The 17,498-nt window shown below is 45.1% G+C and overlaps 1 protein-coding gene across 7 annotated transcripts in view; it reads right to left on the bottom strand.

Annotated features, from left to right (window-relative positions):
* Positions 1–17,498, bottom strand: part of SH3PXD2A (SH3 and PX domains 2A) — a 680,586-nt gene that overhangs the window by 89,171 nt on the left and 573,917 nt on the right. For 5 of the 7 annotated variants that reach the window (XM_069239466.1, XM_069239465.1, XM_069239467.1 and 2 more), the window contains 2 exons: positions 12,287–12,400; positions 4,214–4,297 (listed from right to left, as the gene is read on the bottom strand). In XM_069239466.1, the coding sequence (XP_069095567.1) occupies positions 4,214–4,297; positions 12,287–12,400 (198 nt within the window). The remainder of the gene's footprint in view (positions 1–4,213; positions 4,298–12,286; positions 12,401–17,498) is intronic. The other 2 variants (XM_069239468.1, XM_069239469.1) reach the window with 1 other exon arrangement.

Genomic DNA, 17,498 nt, shown 5'->3' with positions numbered 1-17,498 from the left:
TCTGTTTGTTTAACTGCTCCTTTGATGGATACTGTGATATACATGCCAATGATGGTGTTTGCCATTTGGAGACCTGGACTACAAGTGATGTTGCTGGAGTGAGGGTGCTTGGAGGGACTTCGCCATAGCTATGGCAGTCTTTCTTTTCCTCATGTGCAGATGCTCGCTGTGATGCCATCTGCTTTAAGCACCCGGTGACAGGTGGCTTGGACGGTCACATTGTGAAGCGTGGGGCAAGTACGTGGTTCGCGCATGGCGTCTTACATTTGGTACTCCTGCTGAGCTGTCTCCAGTGACGTCACCGCACCCCAGTGGCTGTCTTGTCTGTGGGTGCATTCATCCTTTGTGGCAGGAGTCCTCCATCTCTCCACCCTGTTGATCTTCCGCTCTTGTTCTTCTGTGGTCGTCAGGTGTTGCAGTGTAACAGGTGATGTCACACAATCTCGTTTCTTCCTTCTTAACAGCATGGTGCTGCACCACGCTTTCTTCTCCCTTGTTGTGGCGTCTGGCCACCTGTCTCCCTTTTGTGTGGACCTTTCGAAGGTCCTGTCCTGTCCAAGGACTAGGGGCTCTTCCTCGTGTTGCAGTGGTGGCATTGTGCCCCTCAGGGTGTGCAACTCCCCTCGTGCCTGATGTGAGTAGCTGCTGACTCCGTCTTGAGGCAGTGTGGGGGAGGACACTCCTTGGTTAGTCTCTGGCCCGTTGCAAGGCAGTGACGGTGGGTCACTTTCTTTTCCGCCTCCTCTTCACTTGAGGGTGCAGTGCTTGCGCCTCAAGGCAGTGACTTCTCGGCACGGGGTCCTGCTTGAACCTGGGTGTGCTTTGCAGGGGTTGGACGTTTCTCTCGACCTGCTGTGTAATGGGCCAACGGTGGCCATCTTGTGTTGCAATAAGGCCGGCTGGCACGGCCTCTTGTCCGGTGCGTTACGTCATGCTCTCGGGTGCTCTCTCTATCTTTGCAGGCATTGCCCGTGTCGTCACGTTTCGGTGGCGCAGCTCTCTGTGACAGTCTCTTTTTTTGGGGGGGGGGGGACGTCCTTTGTTACCCCGTGGCATGTCCCTTTCTTGTCCTGGGGTGATGTCCATCACTACTGGGGCATGTGGTGTTCTTTCAACGATGGCGGTGGATGGCCGCCAGGGGCTGCGCAGTCCATGCGCGCTCTCCTCGTGCCTCACGTGGCACTTGCGTCCATTTCTCACCGGTGCAGTTTGGTTGGGACAGCTGCAGTCTTCTTCTCTGTGCAGTGTTGCACGCGTCGTTGCCATCTTCTGCGCCGTTTCCGTCTTCTGCGCTGTTTTCCTCTGCAGGCGCGCTGTTGGTCTTGTGCAGTCACTCTCTGGGTTATTGCTGTAGACTTTCTTTCAACAAAGCTTGTTTTTCCACTTTAAGATAGAAATAGGGTGCAGTACCGACTTTGACCACTGGATGCCACTAGTGCACTTCTTTTCCAACGTGAAAGACAGTCTTTCCTCCTATCAGCCTCGTTTCTTTGAAGTCCAACACCGGAGGAGCCATGCTGGAGAGGAGTTTGTGATGCTGGAGTGGGGGCTACAGGTAAGTGCATTTTCTTCTTTTATTGTAATTTTTTTTGTAGATACAGCCTCGCGGAGAAGAGGCACACTCTTGCTGTGGGGACCCTCTTGGGCAGTTAAAAAATTGTTTTATTCACGGTGCGTGGCAGCTTTTGGTTTTTTTTGTTGCACACATTCAGCCTCCTGTTGACGATGCTGGCACTTGCTGTGGGGGTCAGCATTGTTGGTGCAGGCCGTCGCGGGCCTGTGCTGCAAGCCTCCCTGGTATCCCACGTGGGTTTAAGTGGGGGGCGATCCCTGGGCACTTTGCTTCTTCTTTCCTTGAGCAAAAGTCAGCCTTGTGGGCAGAGGCAGGCAAAACTGCACGCTGCTCTGTGAAGGGGGGGCGGCCCTGGGCACTTCTCTTTACTTTTGGCGCAGTTCAGAACTTCTGTGCACGACCACAGCAGCATTTCCTCACGCTGCGGCCGGCCCCGGCTACTGTTTTATGGGTTTTCCTCAGTGGGCGGCAGCACCTTTGCCTTCCGTGGCCACAGCAGCCTCCCCTAATGCTGCAGGCTGTGTTACTGGGAAGGGAGGGGGCGGGCGCCTTGGGCATTTTCCAGTGTTCTTTTGGTGCTTAACAGCACCATCCCGGCACTTGGTCCCGGCTGCAGCAGCCTTCCCTGATGCTGTGACCCATATTGCTGGGGGGGCAGCTCTAGGCACTTCACTTGGCTGGTGCATGTCGGCACCGTCGCGCTTCTCTTTTCACGGCCGCAACCGTCTTGGCAGTGCTGCGGCCGCCGTGCTGCGACCTTATTGCGGTAGCCTTCTAAGAGCTACGTGCCTTTTCACTCTGCCGCTCGGTCTCCCTTATCCCAGCGGGAGAGCGGGGACAGCACGCAGCAGTCTTTACCCCCTTTCGGATTTCTCCCGCCGTGGTGGTGCCACTCTGGCATCCACAAGGCTCACCTCATGCCAGGCAGGGTGTCAGCGGTGTTCTCGGCTGCGTTCTGCCTTACGGGGTTTGTGGCAGGTGGGGGCTGCAGTGGGGTGCTTTACAGATGCAAGGTGCGGCAACACCTCATGCATTCCCTCCTCGCAGCGCGACAGCTGCAGCTGGCTCACGCGTGGGGCAGACATCCTCGTCGCCAATGTAATGTTGGGGCTCATATTGGTACGAATAAACAACGCAGACACAGTAGCATGGTCGGTAGAACTGGCCCTGGGCACGTACGCCCGCCCCTTTCCATTGTCAGGGTCACCTGACCGGTGACGCCTGTGTTGGGTGGGTGTGGGGTGTAGATAGAAGGCCAGCCCTCAGCCGAGTGGCTGGCAAAACACTAGAACGTGTCCAGCAGGACACTACAAAGTCTTTGATCATTCCTCGCATGCGATTATGTGCTATTTCTTCTCAATTAGGGAGGCCAATCAAAGCAAGGGAGATTTTTGCTTTGGGCTTGTTACTCACTTTTCCATTACATAAAAGCAACTAAAGTACGGAAAGCAGTACCTCACTTCATTGTCCAATCCGGAAATGGGTTGTAGAGTTGCTTATCCACTGTTCATGCTTTCCGCTTCAACCATATTTGTAATAATAATTCTTTCAGAGGCATCTGAATGACCCCATCACAGACTTTAGCTCTAGCACTGTAACCTCCTTCAGCTGCCTCTGGCTGGGTTAAAGCACAAAAGCTGCATATCTCTATTATGATGTATGGATGCCTTCCTAATAGGACATACAAAAACTCGACCTCTAGATTTGGGCAATCAGCCACAGAAGAAGGGTTCCTGCCTCTCTGAACTGAGAAATAACACTCACAGAAGGATTCTGTGCATTCAGTACTCACCATTTCCTCCAAATTCAGACTTGGTCTCTGGAACCCCACTCCACAGCACTCATGTGGCATCTTGGGCCTAGGACTTGGGGCACTAACCCCTCACATGTAATATAATCATCCATAGTAGAGACAACCCTCAAAGCAATCTGAGGTCTTCATGGCTTGGACGCAGCAAGTCCACCTTCGACTTACTGGCCTGGTCTTGATCAGAAAACCTCACCTTGTACCCTGATGGACTCTAGGTGCCCAGAGTTGGAACACCACTCCCCCATCCCAGATGGAGCTCCAGCATTCACTACCCCCAAGCTCTAGAAGAAGTAGAAATCTCTAGATATGGTCTCCTTCTGTAGAACACAGACATCATCTCCCCCATGTGCCAGGATGGCACCTTCAAACCTAGGCCAATACTGCCCCTACTCTGCCAGGTGTGGTCATTCTCAGCCACCAGAACAAGGATCAAGCCATATCCAGACTCCATAAGGAGCATTACCTTCAGAACTCACCATCACCCCAGATGGGTACTCAGACATAACCCGTTGCATTCCCAAATGTGCCCTGGATCCTTTCAGATGCAGTGTCCTACTTCCTCCCCCAGAGGAAAGCTTACTGGTGGTAGTGCCCAGTGATACCATAGCACAGATCTATTTACAGAAGCACTCCTCTTATATGCAAACAATGACAACAGTCATGAAATGGGATAATGAAGATATTTTTGTCAGAGAAGGTGACAAGAATTGGTAGAAACAACAACATGCAAAGTAGAAAGCGCTCAGACATCTTTGAGCAATATGTTCTCATGTACTTCACTGCAGTACCAGTTTTGCACACATGTGACCCAGTCTTGGAACTCAATTCACCTCGACTCTGCTGCCTGTTGACCATGCCACCCAGCGTCCATCGCCGGTCCAGGCGCCGTAGGTGAGCTTTACGTCTCTTAGTAACTGGTGGGAAACATGGATAAAAACAAAGAAACAAAGAAAAGAAGATGACGGGGAGATGAGAACAAAAAATAACCATGAAAATTACGTGGACGACAAGCATGGCACTCTAAATGATTACATGGAATGCAAAACATGATTTGGATGAGCCAAATGGAGGAAACAGGTGAACCTTTTGAGATCTGGAGGCAATATGGAGGAATCACTGTCTACTCTGAAAACAAAGAAGCTTACAGTTTTATTTCAAGACCTCGCTGTTTTGGAAAAACATGTTCTAATTTAGCACACATGATCTACTGAGGGTGCATGCCATGTGTTCGATCATCAGGCCAAATAAATTAAAGCTCTCCCTCTAATTATTTTTAAATCTATGAACAAACGTGCAACGAGCTGCCAAGTGTTTTGCAAACCAAATGTTTGGCTTCCAAAAATAAACTACATTGAGTAACTCTCAAACCACGAGGTCGGCATGAAAGAGATTCCACACAATGTTAATGTCTCTACTTGGTCTCGAAGCCTCGTCAGCTGATAATGGTATGCAGAACCCAAACTGCCTGAATGCATCACTTCCCTGAAGACAATCACTGTTGTGAATGAGACTCATCTCTAAAGGGGACTGCTAATGAGGCCATCCAAGAAGCCTCAAACTCCAACCAGACATTAGCATACAAAGGGGCAGTCTAGAATATTTGCTACTCACTGTTGTCATTTTTATAGTGCACTGATGCCACTTGCGTGACCTTGAAAAGTCCTCATTTGATCTTGGAAGGATGCATGGGAATACACATATGGACGGTAAAGGTATTGGTTTGTGACACCTAAATGGTTTGGTACGTGTAAGGACCAGAGTGGTGCTCCATTCATGTTGAACTGTGCTTGATACAGCACAGCGCCTAAAGTGTGGTTGGAAATAGTGTTGAGAGATGTGGATTGGGCAAAGACCTGTGAAAGAGCAGACAGGCACAGCAGTACGGTATATGTGGGTAAATGACAGCACATGAGTGTCAAGAGTGTGTGGGTGAAAGGTGGATGTATGGGTGGTGGGTCATGAGGGTCAGCAGTGCACACCGATCTTGGCGCAGTCACCCAGATATGCAGATAAGGTCTATGCTGAGACAGGGTGCAGTTGACAGTGTTCCTTCCTCAGAACGATTTATAGTGATAGCCAAGTGTTGGCAAACAGCTACATCAGGACAGCACTTCTGAAGGCAATGCGAGTGTGAATATTCTTAAAGCTGATCAGAAGGGAGTTCAAGCATTGTCAAATTAGGCACAGAACGTTAAGCCTTTGTGTCAAAATGTGTTGAATTTTCAGAGCTGGAGTTCGAGTAAAAGGCAAGAAATAGCTCAGAGGTGCAAAGTTCCTCAGTGGATGCTCAGGTGAATGTCATCCATGTGAGCCAGGGAGGTGATACAAAGGAGACTCTTCGACTAGAAGGCAGTGTAGATTAGGCAAACCACAAGACTTTTCGCTTCATAGCTGAAGATAATGTAAAATTCTTGGCACTATATTTTGCACCTATTGGTATGTACACAGATGGTATTTTGGTACATCCCAATAATGTTTGTTGATGTACCTTAAATATGATCACTAGTCCAATGGTGGTTTGACTCAGATGGGCAAATGTAGAAGATCCACCTGTGTGAGACAATGAAAGGAAGATGTGGCAGCAAGGTTGGCTTGGGCTCCACTGAAAAGGGTATACATCTAAAGCCACTCAAACATGTCTTACTTTTAATGTATTTTCAGTCATCTGCTCAATGACAGTGACAAGAAAGAATCTAAATTCTGAACTCACAAGCTCTATTTGTGGCTCTAGTTTCAAAAGTTGTGTTTGCTGCCAAAATATCTGTAGCAGGTCAGATTGGAGGACATCAGCAGGTAAGGGGAAAGCCTGAGGAGAGCCAGTTGTCAGAGATGGGGGTGGAGATGAGAAAGGTGGGTGCAGAAGATGGGGATGTGGAGAACGTTGTAATGAAGGATGACGTTCAGTTCCTGGAATTATACTGAATGCTACAATGACAGGTTGGGAAGGAGGGTAGTACGATTAAACATGCTGAAACTCCCAAGATGTGGATTGCTCCATTCTTATCAATGTGGGTCTTGGGATAATGCTAGGTGGCACTGGAGATGACTCAGTCACCCATCTGAGGAGAAAGCCAACTTGGCCTTCGGCCAGAAGGTTGAGGACTTCAATGTATTTGCCATGCTGCTAGACAATTGCCCTTTCAGTTGGTTCTGCATGACTGGGTGCGAAAAGTCGATTCTTTTCTATCCAGCAGCTGGCCCAATTAATCAGGGTGCCGATATTCCAGGAGGCATGCTATTATCAAGTGTTTGAACCTCACAAATGTAGCACTTAATATGGGCTTTTTAAAGTTATTGATGCAATTTAGAAAACAGGTGGAGGTCAGGTGTTTCTCATAATCCCTGTAAAGCACTACATCTGTTGTATACCATCACTTGACAACAATTTGTCAAACACCAAAACGACCCTTGTCCTTGCGAGGAATAGCTTTTTGTTTTACACAACACTTAAAGCACTTTATCTGACATATCCTCAATAGGGCACTACATCTGTTGGAGAGTTGTAGTAACTTGGTTTTGAAACCTCTGCTTGACAGCAGTGTGTCGGAAGGGACAACCTTAGTGTCCCTGGAAAACCACCAAAAGGACCGTGCCTCTGCTTAGTTCAGCCTTATGTTTTGCACCACACTCAAAGCACTTTATCTTCTATACCCTACAATCACTAAATCAATACATACTAATCCCTAGGTCCCACAATCAGCTTGTGTTTGGTGACTGACAACGTCACCCTTTTCTGTTGCGTGAAAGATTTGGCAAGGGTGTGCAGTGGCACTTATGCTACATGGCTCGTGCCTTTTCTTCACCAGGTGACTTGGTCTGCAGGAAGGGATGTGTTACTGATGTTCCTTTAGCTTAGCAACAGCAATATTTGCCTGCTTCGACGTTTCAGAAATATTTGTTGTTCCTTCCTATTTTACCTGGAATGGTTAATGATGCACTTCGGAGGGCTCACACAAAAACGCCACTAATGTTTTAACATTTTGCCAGACGTTTTCAAGGAAGGGCCGGGGGCTAAGCTATTAATGATGCAGCAGGTGTATTGGCACCGGGGCTCCAAAGGCCCGACTGTCCTAAAGGACCCAAATTATGGCTGCTTCACACTACCCAACCATGATCCTCAGGTACTCACTTTTTTCTTGCTTGCTTTTGGACCCATGGCGCCCTGGCAATGATAAAAACAAGCGCCTGTCCTTTTTCAGTCATTTTCTCAGCGCCTTCCTATGAATTTGTCAAGTAATCCCCTCCCCACCCCCTATCATTATATATGGTCCTACACCACAGACCCTTTTCTCACACGTTCAACTCCTGGCAGCTGCATCGCATCATTCATTGCTCATTATTCAAGTTTACCGTCAAAAGTATATACACTCATTTTAGGACTAAAACACACAGAAAGGCCTTAAAAAATAAAGGCTTCCAAATCGAAAGATCTCCTCATCAATGTCCATTGCCTCCAGAGTTCCCAAAAGGCGCAAAAGTTAAAACAACATTAACACTTATTCTCATGTATAGACAGTTATCCATTGAAATTGCACAGGGGGTTTGAACGACGGCACGGCTGCGTTAAGGTGAAGACCGGCTGTGCAGGGGGAGCTTTGCAGATCCGAAAGCCGAAGATGGTGGCCGCGCGGCTGCTCTTCTGTGTCTTGTGGCGAAAACAAAAGGAGTTGGAAAAGGTACTTTGGCATCAGCGGTTCCAGAATAAATAAACAACTTTACCTTATCAACGCGTTTTTTTTTCTTCACATTTACCAGCCCCCGACACCGAGGGGTGCCTCTCCGGCCCCCACAGCGCCCCCTTTTCTGAAGTCATGTAACTGTAAAGGGGTATTGACTGGAGTTTAAAAAGGATGTTTGGCAGCTGTAAGTAAAAGGACTGGCACACATGAGGGCTTCCACGTCAGAGGGCGGCCGGGCAGACCTGCTCTGGGCTCGGGTCCGATGTCTGCCCTAGACCCCTCTGGCTCCGGTCTCAACGACGTCACTGCTCTCACACCCGTGTGAAGCCACATCACCGTGTTACTGTGTGTCATTGCCTTGGCGTAATTCAAACACAAAGGTGTTTTTCTCACTTCCCACTGAAATTACGGTTTATAATTTATAATAATAAATGCAGAACGAGAAATTAAAACTATGACAAAGAGCGAGTGACGCTTTACTTCTCAGAGGCCTTCTCCTGAGAGCCGGGAGCCTGGCACCAAGTTGCTCTGCACCTTCTGCGACGTCACTCTGACAGCGCGTGTCCTCTCCTCTACTTGCCTCGTATGAATTCTCTTGTTTTAGTGCTGGGATACCACGGAGAACAGCGATGCATTTTCATGTATGCCGTTTGCTGGGTTGTTTTTTTACACTACCTTTGACGAGACTTATTAACTTCGGTGCTATCATTCTGTATTTTACTTCTACAAAGAAGTCTTATCTAGATTCAGGTTGATTTTTATAATTTCCAGGTATGCTTTGCTGAACACAGTGAGTCCGCTGATTAACAAATGCACACAACGCTTTCTCCTTCCCTATAATACTAGGAGGAGATCAATCTTGAAGATGGATTTCTGTGGTCAGGAAACCTTGGTTCTCATCTCGGCTTCTCTCACTTACGCCCATTTGTGTGATCTTGCACAAACCATTGGACCTCACTGTGCTTATTCTTCTTTAATTTCAACATTTCAGAGGACCTAGAAGCTAAAAGTAATTTTGCAGTCAATTAAAATATGCTATATTGAGCTTCATGTGTTACACTACCAACAGTTTACACCAAAAAATGGAAGCATCCTTTGGTTCACTCATAGCAACATAATAGGGTCATTTTCTTTAAAATATTTCATGGTGACTTTTATTAAAATGTACTGATTTTAATACATGGTTATTAAAATGTAAGTACAATTGTCACTTGAAACGTAATGTTTAAGGGTCTCGTCATAGTTTTACATGAAAGGCCTTTGGATGGTTCTCTCCTGCTGTTGCTCTGAAGGCACAGGCAGCTCTCCAACCAAACTCTCTCTTGTTCAGCTCCTCCTCTTGTATTTGCACAAATCTACAGACAGCTGCAGCCTCAACCTAGATCAATTGGAGGTGAGTTTCCACTTCAAAAATTACTAGTAATCAGCATAATGCTTCCGTAGTTATTTATTATATGAGAAAGAAGAAGTCAGTTCCAATAGTTTTTAGTCCAGTAGATTTGTGACAGTCTAGGAGCTGAAGTTCAGATCCAAAGGTCAGCAAAATATCAGTCCAATCTGCTAATACCACGGTTTGGAACAAATAGCAATATTCAGTGGAGGAACAGCCAACACGTGTTTCGCCCCTTTAGCGGGTAGGCGGGGGCTTTCTCAAGGCCCGTTCAGGACAAAATGAAAAATCTTCTGACGTCAATAGTCACAATTGTGAATAGAAATCTGAAGTAGCGGTAACAAAGAAAAACCTTTCCGAAAAATCTGCCAAAACAATCCCCAGCGCGTCCTGCGTTAAATCGCTACGACCCAGCCTCAACCTATTATGTCTGCATTCTTGGAAAGGAGGGATAGCGCCAGGTTCAAAAAATGACTTCAGAAAAGGAGGTGGGGGTAGGCAACGCCAAAAGGTTCAGTTTTGTGCTATTACCTCATTTGTGGTTTTTCACAGAGTCCGAAAATTAGTGCATTTTTAATTACTTGAACAGATCTACCCTAAAATATATGTTGTAAATCGCCAATACTGTTTGTGAAACAACAAAAGTCGGGGTAAATGTAATGGACAGCATCAGCAAACTGATAACACTATCACATTTAAATGAAAATACGGACCAAAATGCACAAGTCCTCCTTGCACGGGATTGACAACAGACAAGGAAATGGTTGACTGTGTTGAGAAGACGGTGGCAGAGCAGGAAGCTGGTTAACACATTACAAAGCGGGGAGTCTTTATGCATCCCGCAGAAAGCACACAAAGGAGACCCAGGCCTACAGGCATGTGCTTCTACAGGCTAAAGCACAAGTTACCTTTCTGAGTGGGACTGGAAACTGGGAACGAGAACAAAGCAGAAGAAACTCAAAATAGTGACGGGCTTCATAAGGGGTAAACTGCACACATATGAGCTATTTGACTCAAAGACACTACCAATATCAAACTCCAGAGGCACACTCCTATTTCGAATGCCACAAGCAGGAGGAGCTCTAAAGATGCTCTGAGAGGAGGACAGTTGTGGTGAAGTGGAGATGATTCAACCTTCCTGAGGAGAGCTGGGCCAGGAGAGCGCAGCCTTGGAGAGGAGTTTGGCTACAAAACTAAAGTGTTTACAAGGGAACCGTGGTCCTCACATACCACTAATCTGTGGGTGGCACAAGGTTTTACAGGTAGTTAGCAGACTGAAAGTTCTTGTGGGCATGTTCGGATGCTTTGAGCTGAACCATGGGGACTTCATTACGTGCAACTAGTGTTTGCCCCTTGCTCAGGATTGGGGCCACTGGAGGCTGCTCAGGATACAGAGTTTCTCATTTAAAGTACTGTTAAGCTAAAAGCTACATTTTGAGTTGTCTGTGGAGGGCAAGTTGGATGTTCAGGAAGGCTGGGGGAAAGGGTCTTGGCATGGGTCCAACTTGGCAGTAATCAGGGGGCCAATAGTGACATCATGAAGATATGGGAGGATGCAAGGGATGATGCATTTACATTGGTTAGTAGTTGGATATAATGGCGACACAGTTTTAAGACTAAGGAGCGGAATGTTTACATGCAGTGTTATTTTCAAGACGGCTTTTGCTGCATTCATCAGCATCACTGTTACTGAGGTGTTACTGCCTACAACCCCCGTGACTAGTTCTTAACCCCTGTATTTGGATGCTAAAAAATAACCAATATTGACGCACTGATCATCTACAACTATGGCTGCTTTGTGGGTAGAGGATGCAGTAGATTCTACTTCAGTGCAAACAAGTGAAAAAAGCCCAGACTAGAGTACTTGTCTTCAGAATTCTACTTAAAATGGATTTGTCAGACTCTCCAAGCCCGCAGGTAACCTCCCTGCCAGTCATGGGACTTTGTTAAGTGGACCCTGCTTCCGCAATGTGTATCCTGGTGATGTACTGACCACAAGGGTGGCATTGTCTATTTTTGTTAGTGTGGGAAGACTAAAAGAGAGACATGGGGTTCATGACGCTCTGGTTGTATGTTTCTCTGGTAGACCCAGACAGCATAATAGCACAAGCTAGACAGGAGAGCAGGGTGGGACACAGCCCTAATACAATACAAGAAGTAGCAACACTATTGTCATCTATGCAATGGGCATTCGGGCCTGCTGGAAAAGCTTCACTAATGAGCCACTCAAACAGGAAAAGGAGAGGGGTAGAAATAAACAGACCTTATCTAGGGCGCAAAAATTCATAGTAAGTTCCCTACAAAAAGTATGGGATCTGTAGAGGCCATTTACTGTAAAGATCATGATTATGTACTACAGGAAAACGTCAGGGACCTGTGGGGGGCCATAGACCAGAACACAGGACGTTGACCCCTCTCAGAAACATGTTTTAACTGTAAAGTAGTTGGCCACACATAAACCTCAATGAGTATGTGATGTCTGTTGTGGTGACATCTCTGCTCAGTGTCCCAACTTCACACGTTGCTGGGAGTAACTATATAATTTACTAGCTGTTCTCAGCATGAGTAAAAGTGAAGCTTGTTCTAATAGTATGGAATTGAAGAATGGCACTGAAGCCTTTCTTTGTTTGCACAGGCACTTAGCACATTGATATGCTTGTTAGCTTCAACACAACCAGACATTTTTTTAGCATCCTGATGCATTTTATTTTAACTTACATAACATTGGCTGCTCAACCAGGCTAGACGAGAGAACATGCAGGCTACACAATTCCACATGCACAATCTACAAGTAATTACTGAATGGTAAGGTTCTCCAAAAGTCGAGTCAGTACCTTCTCCCAATTTCGAAGTGTTGATGTCAGAATCATCTCTTGTTCCATTCTGACACTCGAGGTATGTTGCAGGGACCCAGCCCTGCTCTTCCGCGGTGCTCACAAACCACCAACCTGAAAGAGACAAAAAAACAAGCCCAATTATTGACCAGTGAGATGACTACTACACTCTTTAAAATGTCAACATTACTGGTTTGGCTTTATGTTGTCCTCTACTGCCAGGTTGTCCACCACTGGTGCAGAAAGCGGCCGACTATGCCAGTGATTCCTATTCATATTTATTCTATGTCATTTTATCCAAACGACCAACGCTGGACACACTTGCAATTCTGCCTGCACATGAGAGCGATACTGCTGTGCCAGATATATGGATATTCTTCATTCTGCTTGAAAGGCAAGGAAACTAAATTCAGCAGTGCGATACTTCTTTATTACATCTTGCCTTGTGCAAACAGATCTCCCAAATTTTTTCATGTAGCACACATGTGGATAAATAGGGTTGCTTTGTTCCAGAAATAAAACATTTTGTAGTCAGAAGCAAAGAAAAACAAGTTAATACTTTGCAGTGCCAGCGGTCATACAAAGGGAGAACATATGCACCCTGCATGGGTTCCATGCAAGCTAAGCACCAACAAACAATTCAAAGTAAAGTAGCCCTAATAATAGACAGGAGAATAAAACCACTGTTTTTGATGCTGGCATCTTGAGGACATTCAGCTGAAAAAATCAGTATAGCTGATCATTTAATCCGGCTGTGTTCGTACACTGAGTACCATTTGGTCTGCTTTTGAGAAACAAACTGTAAATCAGGATGGTGTAGATGCGAATTCAACAATAAACTACTCAAGATATTGGAGCATACTAGCATAGAGGAGGCAGAGAGTGGAATAGGTGCCAGACTCCAAGTAGACTATCATAGTCTTCACCAAGTTCAGGACACTTTTAATCCAAATATGTCCCCCACTGTACAAATTAAAGTCTATTCTAAATCCATTTTAAACATCATGGATCTCCTGAGAAACACATAATTATATTAAAAATTTGAAAATCTGACCAGTAATTTAGAAAAAGCAAAGAATGCCACAAATAAGGTGTTTAAATAATTGAGAAAGATATGAGGCAAGGTGGTTAAAACTTTATAAGCCAGAACATTAACTTCAGTATAATATTAAAACTTGCTTTTTAATCAGTCAAAAAGTGTAATTGGGCTAAACCATTCGAATATGGGACGTTGGTCAGATGATTCAGTCCTGGAGTGATCCAACTTCTTTATCTACTACCTACCTCGGTCAAGATCTGTTTTTTTAATTTATTGAGACACTTTGATCTGTAAAACATAATCATTGTAGGACTACTAAGTGCCCAGTCACGCCCCCTGATTATCATACTCTCCTAACGGGAGCAGGTCTCTTGTCTTTAGTTTTCTGCGTCTTCACAGCCTTTTTATCAGTGACCTCTTGTACAAAAGTCAAGACAAAAGGGCTGTGGTGTGGATCTGGTTCTTATAATCTCCCCATTAATCTGCACCCCTATTACTATACCCAGCTATAAAGACCATGCACTCCTTTGTTCTGGTGATCGAAATATAAAAGATTAATCTGGACTTCAAAATATAGGCCACCTTTTTTCATCAAAACGTTTACCAATGTTTTGTGAGCTTGGTGAAATATCTGTGGTCATCAGGGTGTTCTTGATCAGTATCAGTGCCTTTCCCTTTTACAGTCCGTGTCCAAGTTTGCATTGGTTAGAGACAGCCTTGTTGGGTTGTTATTGAAGATGCTTTAAAGTTTGTGGATGCTAGACAAGCAGTTCTGCTGATCATGGATCTTTCAGAAGCCGACAACACTGTGGACCATGGTAACACTGTAGAGGTTTCTGTACATGCTGGTCTCAGCAGGTTAAGCTTGGTCCCTTTTGACAGAATGGAGCAAGCACCACTTGTTTTGCCCTTTAAGGTTCTACCATAACCTGGACTGCTCAGTATCTATCTGGCTTCCTTTTTCAACTACCATGCCACCGTTGTGGTGAGAATATTCAGCTCCATATCAAGATCTGTGGGTTAGAGGAGGATTTCTAGGCCCTGCAATCTTGACCAAAGTTTGGATGCAAGATATTTTGCATAACTTAATGGTGCCAGGGTAGAGACTATAATTGTTGGTCACAATCTGTAAACACAGCACTGCCATAACTTCTGGGCCCCAGGTCTGCTAGAGCCCAAACAATAAAAAACATGGAGGAGTTATTTCTGTTGTTGATTTGATCTTTGAAGCACAAGTTTTTACCAGATTCTTTCTTTAATATAGGTTCTCCCTTTACCCTCAAATAATCAGTTTGTGTGGGGAAGGGTATATGCTTCCTTCACTACATCAATGTGCTCTAAGGTGAGTTTTAAAACAATCATTAATGTGTAGGCTGCAGGCAACCCAAAGGGCGCTGGTATGGATGCATGCCAGGGGCAATGTGGGCGTAAAATTGAGCAAATCAGGGATAAATATCCCATTCAAACACCACTGCGTCGGCCAGCCGTTCACTCTATCCATCCACTTTCAGAGCATCTCCATGATACTGGCCCTAAACCACCTTCTCCCCCTGCTCCTACAGACCTCGAAACTAACAGCGCCCCCAGGTGTGGCCACTGTCTTAAAATGGACACCATAATACCATTTACAAAAGTGAGGATTTTGAAGGAAAGACTGTTTCCACCGGCATGTAAAAAGTCCACAGATAAGCCTCAATCACTGCAAACAACCTCTAAAGTAACAATAAAAACCCACAGAGGTCGCACTTTAACTTCTAGAAGAGGTGAGACTTTAGATTGAGATTGGAAAAGGAGAATAACTGGGGTTAAGCTTTAGTTAGATTCTATGCTACCATTCTATTAAAAAATAAGACCTATGAAAAAAAGACTTCGAGTTTAGTGGCTGCCTCTCAATAACATAGTGAGTAAAGAGCATGAGTGATACACAAATCTGACAGCAACCTATGGAGCAAGGTATTCAAGGAAGCCTGTACCTGCCCCACGTCCATCTCCTGGGGCAAGGAACGCATGAACCTGCTGCAGAATTAGAAACACTGCTAGGTGCTGCTTTCATATCCTGCAAGGGGTACTACCCGTCATCAGTTACCAGGGACTGGATCTCATGTAATTTGCCAGGAGGCATTTTGTAATATGTTCACAGTGAATACCTAGATCTGAGCAAGCTTATTGGAAAAAGCCCATTACGTTTCCTGTTTTCAAGCAGCATTCTATTAGAAGATATGCCATATGCAGCTTAACGTCCATCAGTGATCAAGGGTGGAGGTGCGGCCGGGGCGTAAACCTACCACCCCATGAGATTTAGCAGAGTTAGAGGAAGGAGTATTCTGGGGCTTCAGTTCAAAGGGCGCTGCCCATCCTCAATGCTCCCATTAGCCTGTCTGGGAAGGCTGGCCGGCGGATGGATGCAGATTGTGGTGCCGCAAAGCGAGCTACAGTTCTAATTCTGTACAGACATGCACAGAACCCAGAATGAATATTTAATACATGACTTACAAAACAAGCATTTGCAATGTGAAGGAGTCTCGCATTTACTCGAGTTAAAGCTATTAGTGTTGTAAACTCCTAATCGGACTTTTCTTGCCACAAACTGAAAAGTAAAACAGTTTCACATAAGCGAGTCAACGGCTGCATGAGCGCAAAGCAAACACACAAAAGGAAACAGAAGTTCACTCACAGTGAACTGTATCAGCAAAATTTTTAATATCCATGTAACTGGCAAAAGTGCAAACATCTATGTAACTGGGTCGATGTCATGCAAAGTGCTCTACTACTGCCCAGTGAGATCGTGCTGCCTACGAAATAAAGAAAAAAAAAATAGTGCAGAAAGCATACGGAAAACATGGGCCTCGTATGTTTTCAGTAGTTATCCGGTGTGCTCGAGGCAGGCTAAGCACCAGAAAAGACCTTTGACTACTTAAATGTGGCGAATTTTAAAAGGCTAGTCCACGAGCCAACCAAACTGATGGGCTTGACATGGGTGTGGTTAAAAGCCCACAGAATGATTACACCAGGGACAGAGCACTTTGCGCTCGACCCTAAAAACAAAGTGATGCTCCCTGTTCCTCCCTGCCCCTCAGGGGAGGAATTGAACTTCGCGAGGGGTAGGATTCCTGACTGTCAATCATTACGTATTGGTTAACCAGACCTTTACATGGTCAATGACGCACGCAGCAGGTATTTGAAATCGTTCCTGTATCATGCTCCAGTGGCAACAATCCGAAATTGATTGAGAGATACATAGATAAGAAACTAGATACATATATATCAAACCAGATTCATTTACGGTTGCAGTGGTTACCTGCATAATCCAAGATTGTTCATGCTACAAGAAAACCATGTACGTGGTCTTTATAAAAGGCACAGTAAAAATATTAAATAGGAATGCAACAAAAAGGAAACATGGCACCAGTAACATATGATTAGCTATTTACAGCACCCACAAACTGGTATGACCTCACTATCAAAAATACACAATTTCTACCTGGCTTTATGTCTGACCCAGTAATTCGGAACTATTGTAATTTTAGCTACTTTTAAATAAAAAAGGTGAGAGAGTAATATATATATATTTATACATATATGTATATGGTGTTTAGGGTTCAGCGACAGGAATAGTGTTAGAATGTTAGAAATGTGTTTAAGAATCGGGTAGAGGTTGTGTTAGGGGAATAACAGGTTTCTAGGGCTTTGGCCTTACGCTATTTTTTTAAGTTAAACACATAATAAGTAATGCACTGCTAGTGTTCCAGACCCTTGGCCTGCCCATCTCCGCTAGGCTCCCAGTTCTGCAATAAGATAAATGGTGAACTGCAATACAATAATGGCAGAAAGGAAGCGTGTCTACATGTGGAATCAGACAGCAAGATTTTGGCGACTCAGGCAGGCACCACTGCTATTATAACGATACCTCATGACTCCTGCCCCCCTCTCCTACACCATTCTATAAAGAAACGTGCTAAACATCTTTCTTTGGGGCACACAGTGTCAGAACACAACTCTTTGTATCTTCAATCCTATAAGTGTAATCATTTTACTAAACACCATCCTAAGGGGAAGCTTTTGTGAAAACAGTTTTTTGGCACTGGGTAAGACAAACAGAAATATATATATAAAAATTAGAAGTATATAAGATTTGGAAAGAAGGAAGTATACCCACACAACATTATGCGACAA

Source organism: Pleurodeles waltl, chromosome 6, assembly GCF_031143425.1.
Source record: "Pleurodeles waltl isolate 20211129_DDA chromosome 6, aPleWal1.hap1.20221129, whole genome shotgun sequence".
Taxonomy (NCBI): Eukaryota; Metazoa; Chordata; class Amphibia; order Caudata; family Salamandridae; genus Pleurodeles; species Pleurodeles waltl.
Note: the sequence above shows the minus strand (reverse complement) of the source record. Positions and strands in the feature narration are given on the sequence as shown.